The following is a 15076-nucleotide window of genomic DNA, read 5'->3' as shown; positions in this document are numbered from 1 at the left end:
CACCCCTCTGCCCTGCTGTCTGCCTTTAGGCTGCTGACCCTGGACTGCAACAGTGGCACCAAATGGCCCTCCCTTTCCATCAGTCGTGCACTTTGGGTACTTGGTGCCAACAACAAGGAAACGTGACTACAATCTTGTTGCACCTGACACCCATGGCAGAAATGTCCTTAGAGGAGAGTTAATGGCCCTTGTCATAGAACACTCCCACACACACGCACACACGAGGGCTTGCAGGCCTGAATGCTGCCCCAGGCAACAGATGAGCCAGAGGACAAGCGACACCATGACCGAGCTCTGAGGGCGCTGCTGCCGGTCCATCGTGCAAAATGGAAGTCTCTTGTGGCCCACTGCAGCTAACAACACACAGATAAAGGACCCACAATTCCGGGAAATGGAATTCACACTGTAACACTCACAGTACACCCAACATCTCCTCTCAGAAACTTTCAAGAGGACAATAATATAGTTATCCACTACCACCACCGTACTTTACAGTAGACTCTTTGACCACTAAGTTCCCAATCCTCCTCCTCCACACAACCAAGAGTCTTTCCTTAATTTCTAATCAAGCTTCTGTAAGGTTGGCATTACTGTTAGAATTTATCAGTAAAACCATTTGGGCATAGAGGTTTTTGTTTTTGTGACAAATATTCTTCATTTATAGATTCAATTTCTTTAATGTCTATGGAATTGTTTTTCTTGTGCCAGCCTTTTCATTGTCTTTTTCCTACAGTATCCCTCTGTTTCAGGGGTGAGCAAATTATGACTTTCGAGCTGTTTGCACCTGAAGTTTTCTCAGGACACAGCGGGGTCGTTCATTAGATACTGCGCATGGCTGCTTTCGCACTACCATGAAAGAGTTGAGCAGATGTCATTCTGTGGCAGAGAAAGCTCAAAATATTTATTATCTGGCTCTTACCAGAAAAGGGTTGCCAATTCTTGACTCATTTCATCTAAATTCTCAATTTGCAAAAAGTTGTTCACAATTCTCATTTTCTTTTATTGTCTTTCAAATTTGTGTCAACGTTCCCATTTTCATTCCTGATATTCCTGTTTTCTTTCTTAGTCTTGCTATGAGTCACTAATTTATCTTTTGGCTTGGTTGAAATTTTCTATGTGTGACTGATTTCTATTTTATTAATTTCTGCTCTTATAGTAATTCCTTCCTTCCCTTGTCCTTGAGTTTATTTTGCTGTGCTCTAATTCCTTAAAATGTAAGCTGATTTTTCCACCCCTTTTTATTTTCTAAATTTTACATCACAGAGCTATAAATTTCTGAACCCTGTGGTTATATCAATTCATTAAGTTCACACTATTTTCTCAGATTCATTACCTTCATCTAGGAACATTTTCTGATTTCTGTTACAGTTACTTTCTTAGGCCACACATTACTCAAAAATGTATAGCTTAATCTCTTAAACACATGTAGATTTTGTTACTTTTCTGTTATTGATTCCTATTTTAATTCCATTGGAATCCTAAAGTATAATCTATGACTCGAAACATAAACTCATTGAGAGCTAGGGTGTCGATGCCTTGAAAACAAACTAAGTTAAGGCATCTGTACGCTTTTTTTTTTTTTTGGTACGGGGAATTGAACTCGGGACCTTGCGCTTGTGAGACAGGCGGCGGAACCACCGGGTTAAATAAATCCCCGGCCTTCAGCAGACATGTTGAAATGGCTGGATTTCTACAGGAAAAAAAGGAATTTGACCTTTACCATGCCATACACAAAAACTAATATGAAGTGGATCATAGACTGAAAGGTAAAAAGTTAAAACCATAAAGTTTTTCGATAAAGTACAGGAAAATAATCTTTGTGTTGGTGGTAAGCAAAGCTTTCTTAGGACCCAGAATTCTCAGGGGGGAAATTAGAACAGTTACTGCCTCAGTGTAGAGGGTTAGAGTGAGAGACAGTGGTGGATTCTGTTGCACAAAAACTACGAAAGGTAAGCCAAAAGTTACCTTAAAGGCAATCTCTTGTATCTTCAAAGAAGTTTAGGTTACACAGGTGCACACATTTGTGAAAACTCAGCAAATATTACACAATTTTCCGTTTTCTGTGAAATTTACCTCACTAGAAAAAAAACGTAAACAAGTATTAACTCCAGTTAATGACATGTATGCTAAGGTATAACGGAAAGTGTACTGATATATGCAGCATACTTGGAAATGCACTGAAAAATAAGACGAACAACAGCATAGAAGAAATAGAGGTGTGCGCTCCCACACCTGGCGGGAAAAGGAGAATGAAAATAAAACACTAATGGTGGAATCCACGTGTAAGTATGTGGGCTGTTCACTATCGAAAACTTCAAGGGGAACTTTTAAGTTTTCTCGTGTCTTTGGATAATACAGGTGAGCAATCTTGCCTTAAATTTAACCATTAAGAAATTCAGCATTCAGCAATTTGTATCTGATTTACAGCAGATTTATTATGCTGATTGGAAGAAAGAGAAGTTAAACAAAAGTTTACAAACGCAGTGTTATATATGGTGGGTGTGTAGTAGTTCTTCAGAAAACGACGGTCGCATTGGACATGAACCTTGTGACTTCCCCAGGCTTTCTGAACCACCCAGTCCCATCTGGCAAGAGTTTTTCTCTTTCCGAGTTTCTTTCTACAACTTGGGGACACTTCATTTTCAGCATCAATGAAAAAGAAACTATGCTTCATTGCACATCAGAGTAACCAATGGTGAAAAAAGTTATCATTTAATAAAACTGGAAACTATCTCCATAATTATACGGTTATGGGAAATCCTCATAATGTTCAGAGGCTGTGACAATTTAAGCAAAATAGAGGAAAACATTAACTAACTTCTCTAGACCGTCAACATGGCTTGGATTTGGTCCCAGTTTTGAGTGAAGACTAGCCAAACCAATTCATCCAGTGGAAACTTACAATAAAATACATAATTATTAATATTTATTACACTCCCAACATAGCAGCTAAGAAAAAAGGGCAGCATTAACAAGTACTTCTGTAGGTCACACAGACATCTCCAAAGCAGGTTTCAGGTTCGAGGAAACAAACCAGGGCATAACTGACAACAGTACAAAGTCAAGGGAGCTCCAAGAGCAAGGACGTCAGGCATTTTCCATCTTTTGTTTAAAAGCAGACTCAGGAATCATTTGCCCAATAAGATTTAAGTAGTCCCTAAGTAAATCAACAGCTAATTGTGTCTACCACTGACAAAAGCTGTGGTAAGTGAAATGGACACACCATAGAATAATATAAATTCCTAAAAAAGGAACAGGGAAGGGCAATGTTTCTATAGCTCCTGAAGAAAGCAAATCAATCATTTTTAATCACAAAGAAAACACTGAGGCCAGATAGTTCAATAATACAGAAAAGAAAAATAAGCCTGCTCCCCTCTTCATTTTATGAATTTAATAAAATCTTAAAGTCAAATCCAAACAAAATCAATATAAAGGAAATTATAGATCAATCTCAATCTTGATAATATAAAATGTACCAAATCAAATATTGCCAAACTGAATATGATTAAAAGCGTTGTCTCACGAACACGTGCTTGGTTTACCATGAGAAAAATTATTAACTCAATAAAGACTGAAGGAGACAATACATGATTATCTACATAATACAATAAAAGCATTAAATAAGATTTAACAATTCATGATCTAAGTACTAGGCAAGTCAGAAATGGAACATTCTGCACTATGGAGAGTCTACAGGAAACCTGTGGAAAATACCGTACTATGATGTGAAACATTAAAGAACACACACTCCACAAACATACGAGAAACACAATGGCATTATTTTATTATTTACCTCAACTGTCTTCATAGGGAAAAAACACATACATTTATAGACTAGTAGATTTTAAAACAGTATAGAAAGTTTTCTCCTTGGTAGGTCACTTATACAAATGCCTGCATTTGTACACACCAGTAATAATTTCAGAAAAGGAATAATTTTTTTAAAGTTACCATCTGTAAGAATTTAATTAACAAATACAGTTATCTTAAAAATCCCATCAAGTCTTTCCAAAGAACTCAAAAAGCTGGTTTTAGGTTAGTAAAGGAAAGAAGTGGCCAAGAACCGCCATGGAACTGCTGTACAAGAAACTGTTGGGTGAGTAGAGGCCTGGGAAACTTCACTTATTAGAGAATAAATATACAAAGTTAAGGGCCCGAGATCTGGCTCAGGGGCACTGCGCCTGCCGCACAAGCACAAAGGCCTGAGTTTGATTCCCAGTACCAGGAAAAAAAATAAATAGAATAAATATATATATATATATATATATATATATATATATATATATATATATATATATATATATATATATATATATATATATATATATATATATATATATATATATATATATATATATATATATATATATATATATATATATATATATATATATATATATATATATATATGAAGGTGTAAACGTGATAGCAGAATAAAGAGTTCTGAAAGGGACCCACACAGATGAAAAAACCCGACAGACCACCAAGGTCGCATCGCAGCTCAATGGGGAAATGATGAATTATTCAAAAAACTCTACCTCTACCTCTGTCTAGCACCACACCCAAAACTCACGATGAATCAAGAATTCAAATGTGAAAATCAATACATTTAATCTCCTAAAAGAAAATACATGAAAGTATGTTAGTATCCTCAGAGATGGGAAGAATTTCTAAAAAGGAACACATTGAAAAAATGCTAACCATGGACAAAAGTTTAAGTGTTAAAATGTTTGTTCACTGAACGATACCACCAGGAGGCTCAAACGACAAGCCAAAAACTGACAGAAAATATTTGCAAGATATGTAGTTAACATTAATATCTGGGTATTATATAAAAAAATCAATTAGAAAAAGAGAACCCAATAGAAAAATGGATAAAGAGGGTAGGGGCAAGGAAATAAGGGAAAAAATATGAGAAAATGAAAAAATGGAAATAAAGAGTTTGTTAATGGGGAGGGGAGGAGGGGGTGAAGGGAGGGCAGGGACAAGGGGAAAAAATGAGAACCAAGACCTGTCATGTAAAGGTACAGGATCCCAGTAATGAATGTAACTGTATTGTAGACCTAGATTGTACCAATAAACTCAATAAAAAGAAAAAAAAAAAAGAAAAATGGATAAAGGAAAAGAAGGCATTTTATGTAACAGGCAAAATAGAAGGCTTGTAAGCAAATGGAAAGACACTCAACCTCTTTGATAATTTGGGAAATAGAAATTAAAGGGGTGAGGTAGCCAAGCACTGGCCAGGACATGGAACAAGAGGAATTCTCATCCCACGTTGGCATGGCGGGAGCACAGATCAGCTATGGCTACTCTGGAAAACATTTTGGCATTGGCAGAGATAACTACATGCACCCTCCAAACACCCAGCAGCCTCACAGTTAGGAACATAGTCCGCAAAAACTCCCCATATGAGATAGACAAGACGACATTCTCTTACCCATTGGAATCAAAATCATCAATTAACTCTGAAGTGTATGATTAAAGACCATACTGCTTCCAACATTAATATTTACAGAGCACATAGATATTCTTTCCATGGACTTCTGACTCATTAATTGCCAAATTCACTAATAAATATCAGTCTTCTCCTTTTGTAAACAGAGATTAAACACATCTGACGGGTCAGTTTTGAATGAAGCATGAACAGCTCTTTGTTCGTATATTTTCATCACCAAAGACTACATCAAGTATTTGTAAGACGAAAGCCTTCCTGAAGATTATGTCAATTTAATCAGGATTAAAAGGAAAGAAAACTTTTACCCTTTTCATCTTTGAATGAAGTAACTTGAGTTTTAATATCTTAATCAGAAAACATACAGAAGGAAACAAAATCAGAGAGCGTGATGTCCCGTGGTCTTCCTCAATAACAGCCCATTTTCAAGAGACCATAATCTGCTCAACAGCCAGCCTCGTCTCAAGGATCTTAATCAGTCTGAGGAAACTCACGCTAGAAATAAACAATGTGCCATTCAAACCAAAACAATGTAGGTATTAGCAGCCATTCAAGAAGTCAGCCTCTATTGAACAAGTCCCTTCTAAAATGCTGAAAGGCCAAGCCTTTGAAGTGCTTTCTATTCAAGCTGAAATATATATAAAGGGCTGGAGTCATCTAGCAAGCAAGTGGCCTGCGGAAGTCTTCCTCAGTTCACACACACTTGTCTGGCTTGACGCGTAGACAGGGAACCAAGCATGGCAAAGCTGAATCTCTCTTCCTACATGTTAATACTAACTTTTTCTCTGTTTTCTCAAGGTTTTTTGCTTTCAGCTTCCAAGTCCATAAGGAGCTTAGAGGACGACGTGGTGTTGAACACACTTAGGATGGGGAAGGCCTTTCAGAAGGAAGATGCTGCGGAACGATCGGTCGTTGCCCCTTCTCTGGAACAATATAAAAACGACGAGAGTGGTTTCGTGAATGATGAGGACAACAAAAATTCAAAGGTGAGTGGCAGCACGACTTGTCCTTGACTGCAGTGGAAATGATGTTTGTAAATCCTCTAAGAGTGAGACTGGTACTTGTGTTTATTTTGTAAATAAGAGTGCATACAAAGTCGTATGCATCAGGAAGACGGATGGGATTCCACACGTCCCAGATAGTCCCCCCACCGTGCAGAACGCTTCTGACCCAAAGGCATTTTATTTGCAATCAACTTTCATCTAAGGTAACTTTAAAGTCCGAAGCAGAAGAGAGTGAGTCTAAGCCGGTCTCGCAGACAAGGAGTCTCACGCTGTGTTACAGCTCCGTCCAAGGGAGACCACTAAGACGCGCGTCAACTTTCTCTTTACAGAACACGGGCTCCAAACACAATTTCATAAACCACGGTCTGCCACTGAACCTGGCTCTCAAGCCTTATCTTGCACTGAAAGGATCCGTAGCTTTTCCGGCTGAGAATGGAGTGCAGAACATTGAATCAACACAAGAGAAGAGAGAAATTGGGGATGAAGAAAACTCAGCTAAATTTCCGATAGGAAGGAGAGATTTTGACAGTGAGTAACCTTTTAAAACCTCATTTCTTGTATCGCGATACCATATGAGAGCTCAAGTTTAAATGAGTTTGGATATAATCCTAACAAAGTCAAGTAAGACCATGGTTCACTTCTAGTTGATATGTGTGACTCCTGTCAAACACATGGGAGGGCGAAGCATCTAGTTATTGTAACTTCGGTTACTCAGTACTTAAGAGCCACTTTTTCCCTTAACTTTGCATGGTAATTATAATCCTTTCAATGATTTGTCCTGTTTCCTCCAGTGCTCAGGTGTATGCTGGGCAGAGTCTACCGGCCTTGCTGGCAAGTCTGATGCCTGTCAGTGTGCATCGTCTTCTCAGAAGAAAGCAGAATCACTTCATGGCCCATGGGGAAAACAGCCCTGCGTGTTACTGTAATTTGTGTTATTATTTCAAACATCTCCCTTAAAAGAAAACTGTTAAATGTACTCGTAATCTAAATGATGGGCTTTTTCTGTGCATTAAACTTCGAAAATTCTGCATCATGATGACTAAGTGGTATTTGTGGACGACACACATCACAGCAAAGGAATAAAGTATCACGGTCACACCCTGATCTTTGAAAAGCACACAGTTTTGGTGAACGGTTTCATAAATGTGTCCATCTAAAGCACATAAATGACAAAATCACAGCACAAAAAACTGAGTTAACTTTGTCTGGCCAGTAAGCAACTTGGTTTTGGCAGCGCACTTGCTGCCGGCTGCCGCTCCGGCCAGTCTGCCACCCAGCTTCTTTTGCAAATCGTTTGATATTTTCGGTATCTTAACATTTTTATGTTGAGGTGGTTCGTTTCCATTATCACAGAGAATATTTTCACCATCCAAATCCATCTGTTTCCTTTTTGAGCTTTTATTTCCTGTCTGACTCTTTGATATTCTTGATACTTTGTCATTTTTACTTCTGTCCAGATGAACATTTCCAGAACGTATTCCAACTGTTGATTTTCCAACGGACGAATCTACACTCTCTGTTATGCAAGATAAAGAGGGGAAGGAATCATATTTATAGCTAGTATTGTTCCTCATGAGAATTTTATTTTATTTATTAATTTTTTTTTTTTTTTTGGTACAGGGGATCGAACTCAGGACCTTACGCTTGTGAGGCAGGTGGCAGAATCACTGAGCTAAATCCCCGGCCCTCTCATGAGACTTTTAAAACATTAGAAGAGAGAAAAAGGGAGCAAAAATGATCATATGATATATATGTACCAATTCCTCAAAATGAGTGTAAATTTTATGTATTGCAAACATACACCAAATAAAAAGGCTAAATACTCAAAAATCTATGATTTGTAATAAAATGCTAACTAGTTAAATGATTAACACGTAGTTACATTATCACATTAGTTTTCATTTACCATATTACCTCTCGCTCTTACCAATGAATATTTGCTTTAATATAGAATATTAATCATTATATAAATGCTATGAATTATTTTTTCGATCCACTTAGCTAAATCAAACTGTCTCTGATTCCTATCCGTAAGTTTGTACTTAGATTTAACATTTTAAACAAACCCAGTCCTTAAAAAATACAAGACTTTGCATTTGCTAGTACTTTGCAAAAATAATCTAGTTTTATTTAAGCTCAAATCAGATGGCAGACTAGAAGGGCGATTACCAGAAAGGTCGTTTCTCAAGTGCAGAACACGCGGAGGCTCTGATTCCGAGTCAGTGTCATTCCATTTATCCTTGCTTATCATGCAGTCATCTTTATACGTGCAAGAAAACTGGGATCTAATTAAGGTTTGCTTCATCTGATAACAGAAAGAGAGACACACAATTTATACTTTATTTTTTTCCCTTTTACACTCTAAAGGGATCAAAGTATCATCAAAAAGTTCCCTTACAAACCCCACTTTGCTAAGAACCAAGACACAGCATGCGAAGGTCCCAGTGATGAAGGTCACTGTGCTGTGCACCTAAAGAGCACCGACAGCTCAACGAGGAAAAATCCCACTGTGCACCGAGAACTGCTCCCCTTTTACATTCTATGGCTCACAAACCCATCCACTGCTATGGGCAGCGTTTCTGTTGTTTTCAACAGTATCAGTTCTCTGTATATTTCTGATATATTTCGTAACAGCTATAAAACATGAACGTTAGACTCTTCAAGGACTATCGTTATTCACTTCTGTGTATGGGCTGCTTTGGGAGTTGGTCTTATTATAAGAGAAACCATAACACACATGATAGATCCAACCATGGAAAAATACAAGTTCTTCATTACCACAGAAATACACACAGCACAACTCTTTCGGGTTGGGGGGGGAACAGCACAGCAATTCAAGAAATATATCAAAATAAACAGAAACAAAACTAGCAAAGAAACAAATAGCAAGAGAAAACAGTATTGAGAAGATATTATTTCTTGGTTAAAACTTGAATATTTAGAAAAGAAGAAAGATAATTCAAATCCATCATTTTAGGAAGATTCCACCAAGTGTTTTAATGGTTAAAAAAGAAAATCAAAATATACGCTTGCATTTAACTTTTCATGTACAGTAGGAAGCCTAATGTTCTTCTTAAACAGAACAACACCAAAAAGGTGAAGCTAAAAATTTTAAGAACTAAGAATTTGCCAGGCATGATGGCACATGTCTATAATTCCAGAACTCGGGAGGCTGAGGCAGGAGGATCACAACTTCAAGGGCAGCTTGGGCTATACAGTGAGTTCAAGGTCAGCCTGAAGTACACAGTAAGACCCTGTCTCAAAACATTAAAAAAAAAAAAAGGCAGATTTAAGAATGAAAAAGAAAAGCAAAAAAATGGGCTGGGGATTTAGCTCAATGGTTCTGCTACCTGCCTCGCAAGCACAAGGACCTGAATTCGATATCGATTCCCAAACAAAAAAAAAAAAAAAAAAAAGAATATATTAGGCAAACGTAATAACCACTGAGTTGCTTTATGGGTGGAATTAATTCCAGAATGAAATAGCCTACACAGATAATGCAAATTTCAATAGTTACACTGCTCTGTAACCATTCAGTTATCCTCGGGAGATTTCTCCAGCTGGTTAGAAGTCACTTCGGATCCACCACACCGAGTATTACTTGGAGTATTTTTTTGTTGACAAAACAGTAGTGACTCTTCTTACTCTGTTCGGTAATTGCATGTTAGGTTATAAGCACCCACTCCAGTGTTTGCAAAGAAAATGCCAGCGAGATCCCCGACTCGAGTTCTAAGGGAACAGAACCGCGCCTCGCACGGCTGGGTCTTGAAAGCAGGTTTGGACAGGGTGACGCATTTTACCTCACCGCTGGGTCTGCGGGAGGAGGATGAAACTGTGCCCCATGCGCTTCAGTGAAGCACCAGACAACCGGAGGTGGTTGTTTTCTTCCACCTGACCACAAAAGTGCGCAAAGCTGCATAAAAGTACAAAAGTGTGCAAGATCAAAAAGTACTTTTTGGAAAGCCATGGAAGACAGCAGGCTGTTGTGAATGAGACTCAGCTCACTCCTGCCCTGTGGATCGCTGAGCACGATGCTGATGCATAATTTCTACCACAAGACTTCCTACGATACCACTGAGGCTTTTGGGTGGCCCCTTCCTTATCTGTACACACACAACTGGAGCAATTTATGAAGCTACTGAAAGAAGTTTTATTAATAAACTATGTGCGATCACATCGTATCATTGCTATAGCAACCTTATTTAGGAACCTTTATTTCCAACATGGACACTACCCACTCACATATTCTTTCAATTCGCCAGTAACTGCTAATGGAGAATTATAAACTTGCTGCTTATGAAGAATTACGAAGCGTATGGTAAGACCACACAGTCCGAGAGATGCTAGGTGCCCGGCTCAGATCCCTCCCGCAGTACCCAGGAGGGAGAGCACCTGCAGGTGAAGCACCCGCTACCCAACCTCCATCACTCCACCTGTGACGCACTCTCCGTAAGACAGACAGACAGCACTTCTACCACTTAGTACGGAGAACTCTTTTTCTCAACCTCACATCGAGCAGGAATGGTTTCTTTAGAAAGCTCTGTTACTTTTTATTAACCTTAATACAATCTAAGTGAAAGCCTCTGTTTTCCATACAGTCACAAAATAAGGGTCCCAGTTTCCCTTCCAGCTTGATTTCCTTACTCCAGGCCTCCTACAGAGAAACTCTACAACCCCTAATGACCACAGGACAGTTTCAGAAAACTAAAGTTACAAGGCAATGGATTGCTAGTGGCTGAGACATGGAAGAAAGATAACTAACAACTTTATTTACGATGAAAACAATACTATTTCTAAACATATCAAAATAAGAAAGACAATCATGATCCACAGTGATCTTGCAATAGCTATTTCCAAAAGAACTGGGGAGTTATATTCTTTTTTATATAACTGGGCAGTTATATTCTTTTTTAATAAAAGATTACAAATGTGTTTTCTTTCCTCTGCCCTGTACAAAAAAAGTTTTTTAATCAATTACTAACTTTGGAGTTCCAACTATGTGTACACAAGAGATAACGAGTGGTTCTTGTAGTTACAAAGACGTTCTATTTATAAGAGTTGCTGTTGCCACACAGCTGGAAGGAATAACAAATAAATTGTACAACAGAATCAAGATTGAAAAGATTTCAGAAGGCTGGAACCATAAGCAGAAAATAGTAAGATGGAAATGAATGAGAATAAACAAAGACCTATATTTAGGTTGAAAAATATCAATTACGGATGTACAGGATGAGGAGGACCGGGCTTTTAAAAGAGCCTACGAAAGGACCTGGAGATCTTGGTTGATGGTGAACTTAACTGAGGCCAACAGGGAAAATGTGCAGCTGACAAAGCAACACAGAAACACAAGAGGCTGTGATGGGAAAAGCATCAGATTTTCCTGAAAAGATCCAGCCTCTAGTATTGGCCCTGTGACTTATCTGGATAATCTTGGATAAACAACTGTATGTCTCATTTATCTACATATAAACGGAGAATTGACCTCAAAAAGCTATCAGAACCACATGTAGTGAAAAAATATGAACAGTCTATATAAATTCTAGAAGTCCTAAATAGACACTGGGTAGTTATGACAACAAATAGGAAGCCAGTATTCCTGTAAGACCCGTTGAATTAGAGCTCTCGGGACCAGGCCAATTCTAAAATGATTCTAAGGATGCAGCTCAAAAAATGAACTTATAATCAGCTTCTTCATTTCAGTTTTTTTAAAGAAAAACTGCAAGCTCCGTCAAGCTGTATTTACAACATAAAAGGGATTGCTTTTTCTTTGTCCAGAAAAGTTGAATTTTCCTGCACAAGATTAGTGGCTACATAGAATTGAGATTACTTCCTATTGCAAATCTTCCAAATCTCTTGGTGTATTTATTTTATTTGGAATCACAAATAGGCAAAACAATTCCCTCCTGAAAGTGCTTTTGAAGTACTAAACAACTAAGAATAATGTCCAGATTCATACACGGCTGTTAAGATCATTTTATGTTCAAGTCACAAGAGAAAAATGGATTGAAAGTTTTCCTTTGTAGAGTGATTTCCCCCCCTTTGGAAAGATTTCTATCCACAGTAAAATTGCAATGAACTTCAAACTTGCCAAGAATTAGAAAAGTCTTCTTGCCACAAGCTTTTTTAAAATTGAAGTTATTAGTAGGTTCCCAGTTTGAGGAAAATAGTACTTCACACAGGAAAGCCTGACTCCAGTTAAATTAAGATAAATGAGTCAAAACACTGAAAAGTCACAGACACCCTGAATTAGCTGTATTAATAAGAAAATGAAAACTCAGCCTCCACTACACCAATACATTAACAATTTTGAAAAAAGGCATAACTAAAAATAAGTGTTCTACGTTTATCTTTTCTTGCTTACACAATCACTGTTAGTTTGTGTCTAGAGGCCCCCCAAAGCCTCGTGTGGTCATAGGCGGCTTTTTCAGAGGTGGCTGAATCTGGAGTGTGCGACACTGGGATTAAGGGCGTGCGATTCCTAAACCAGTAACCAGTATGCTGGTTAGTTTGGCTCTGCCCTGACCCCAGCAGCCCGAGTGAAATACAAGGGGCAGGGAGACACTGCTACGTGAAGGCTCCCTGTTGCTTTGCTACCGTGTGGGAGCCCTGAACTGTTTCTCCTCTGCCACCCTGCCTTGGAGCCAGCCGATTATGGACAGAAACCTCTACGAATTGTGCGGCAGATAAACCTCTCCTCCTTTAACTTTGGGTGTCGGGTATTTTGTCTTAGCTACGAAAGAAACCACACACAGGGTGAGGCTTCCGGGAGGTACAGACCTGCTGTCGGGGAGGACATGAGCCCCTTTCCAGACTTTCTGCCTTGCTGCCGCTCCCTCAGCTCCAGCTCCCGCCATCTGGAGGTGGAAGGAGGGCTGAGTACCCCTCAAAGTGTGAAACGGAGCCAGCGGTGAGGGGGCAGAGTGGGCCAAGGCTGAGGGAGCAAACGCTTAAGTTGTTTAAGAACTGATTACAGCAAAGACATCTTGCCATTAATCCCCCTCCAAATACTCCTCCTGGCTTCGAACATACTTTATCATTCCTGCCACTTTCTAAAAATCCTTTCGTGAGTGTCTTTACAAGGTGGGATACAAAGCACGGAGAGTGCTGCTTGCTGTCAAGTGCCGTCTGACAGAGAGGCAGGCTCACACAACTGTGGTGCGACCTCAGCCACCTCACTCACCGGGTCTGGCACCGCGCTCTTCCCAAGGTCAAAATGACCACGACAGGTCAATGTTTGGAACTAATTTCGCGCACTGCGGCAGCCATGGCAGCACGACTAAAGACACTCAGGAAAGACCTTCTAGAGCGGCTGCAGAAAGCAGCGGGAGCGATGGGACAAGTGCGCCTGAGGCAAGGAGGAGGGCTTGGGCAGGGCGGCTAACGACAATGTGTATTTCACGGTGGGGAAGATGATTCAAGCATCTGCTGTAGTTCTGGATCACACCGTGTATGTTGTCGCACTTTGGCTGCATAGACGTGTGGAGGACCTTGTCGGTAAAAGCCAGGCCTTTTGTCTGTTTCCCGTACTGCAGTGCCCAGCACAGAGCCTGGCAGACAGGAAGCACCTAATACGTGTCGGGTGGACGAATTCACGGAAGTTCTAACAAGGACACGGAAGAAGCTAGGAGGGGAAAGAAAGCATGAGTGGGCAACCCGGGGGCAGGCAGCGATGAACAGAGTGGGCCACTCTGAGAGAAGCCGCCACAGGACACATCCTGGGGGCAGCCGTCGCCGCCTCCCGCCTCCTCCTCAGGCCCCGTGTCCTCTGGGCCTTTCACCCGAGAGCCTGTGAGACTTCCGCTGCCTCTGGCTTCAAAGTCTGGGGTTCTGCCACACTGTGCCCTTTGACACCTCACCTCACTTCCCACTGTGAGAGAGGAGCCGGCTGTGGGTTTGAGGCAGGCCCCACTTTCCCCAGGGGAGAGAAACAAGGAGCTCTTGTCTGCCACGCTGAGGCTGCCTACCTCCCACACGGCAAACAGAAGTAACTGCATGGAGGTCTCCTGAAGTTTCTCAAGATACCCAGGCTCTTTCTCTCTCTCCCTCAAAGTGAGTTCCCTTATCCTGGCCAACATCCCGTCTCAGCTCGAATCGGACTGGCAGATACCAGGGCGGCAAAGAGCCGACGATGGACTGTGCCTCTCACAGGGACTTCATCCTCCCCAGACTTTAGTTCATTTAAACTTTGCTTACAAGCTCTTCCTTGCCTTTGAGAAGTATTTCCCCAGTCTTATCCACTTTTTATTGTCCTGTGATTATGACAGAAATGGTGTTACCCCATGACCTGCTATCTCCTAGCTACAAACACAAGTCTCCAGCCTCAGGCACGACTTGGTCCAATCCCTTCCTTATCTGAGAGCAGTGCACTTTCTCCTCAGAGCATATTTTCTGCCCCTCATTCTCCGCAGTCTCGGGGATGGTGGGTGTAGAAGTAGAGTTCATCTGTGGTGACAGACAGGCAGTCTGCAGAAGTCCCTGTGCTGTGCACCCCTCTTGGAGCCTGTTACCTGTGAGGGCTTCTCCCCTGAAGTTGGTGACACAGTCTCCACTGTCTCAGGGTACGAGTTCCAGAGTTCAAGTCCCACATTCTGACCACGTTACAATTCAGAATCCAGTTGCT

General features: G+C 40.4%; 2 protein-coding genes across 5 annotated transcripts in view; one reads left to right on the top strand and one right to left on the bottom strand.

Annotated features, from left to right (window-relative positions):
- Window positions 1–2027: 2027 nt before the first annotated feature.
- Window positions 2028–15076, bottom strand: part of Parpbp (PARP1 binding protein) — a 54677-nt gene continuing 41628 nt past the window's right edge. For 3 of the 4 annotated variants that reach the window (XM_010631351.2, XM_010631354.2, XM_010631352.2), the window contains 2 exons: window positions 8626–8761; window positions 7487–7972 (listed from right to left, as the gene is read on the bottom strand). In XM_010631351.2, the coding sequence (XP_010629653.1) occupies window positions 7632–7972; window positions 8626–8761 (477 nt within the window). In that variant the 3' untranslated portion in view covers window positions 7487–7631. Of the gene's footprint in view, window positions 2078–7486; window positions 7973–8625; window positions 8762–15076 lie in introns of those variants that run through there. The other variant, XM_010631353.1, reaches the window with a different exon arrangement.
- Window positions 6083–7460, top strand: Pmch (pro-melanin concentrating hormone). Its single transcript, XM_010631355.2, has 3 exons — window positions 6083–6438; window positions 6786–6984; window positions 7248–7460. The coding sequence occupies exons 1-3, from the start codon at window positions 6190–6192 to the stop codon at window positions 7295–7297; spliced, it is 498 nt and encodes a 165-aa protein (XP_010629657.1). The 5' UTR covers window positions 6083–6189; the 3' UTR covers window positions 7298–7460.

This window comes from Fukomys damarensis, unplaced genomic scaffold (assembly GCF_012274545.1).
Source record: "Fukomys damarensis isolate Sample0158 unplaced genomic scaffold, DMR_v1.0_HiC HiC_scaffold_15, whole genome shotgun sequence".
Lineage (NCBI taxonomy): Eukaryota > Metazoa > Chordata > Mammalia > Rodentia > Bathyergidae > Fukomys > Fukomys damarensis.
The sequence above is the reverse complement of the archived record's forward strand: the minus strand, read 5'-3'. Positions and strand labels throughout refer to the sequence as shown.

Coding starts and splice junctions, on each gene's coding strand:
- Pmch (XM_010631355.2), top strand. CDS start 6,190: ATGGCAAAGCTGAATCTCTCTTCCTACATGTTAATACTAACTTTTTCT. Junction 6,439..6,785: donor AGGACAACAAAAATTCAAAG/GTGAGTGGCAGC, acceptor TTCTCTTTACAG/AACACGGGCTCCAAACACAA. Junction 6,985..7,247: donor AGGAAGGAGAGATTTTGACA/GTGAGTAACCTT, acceptor TGTTTCCTCCAG/TGCTCAGGTGTATGCTGGGC.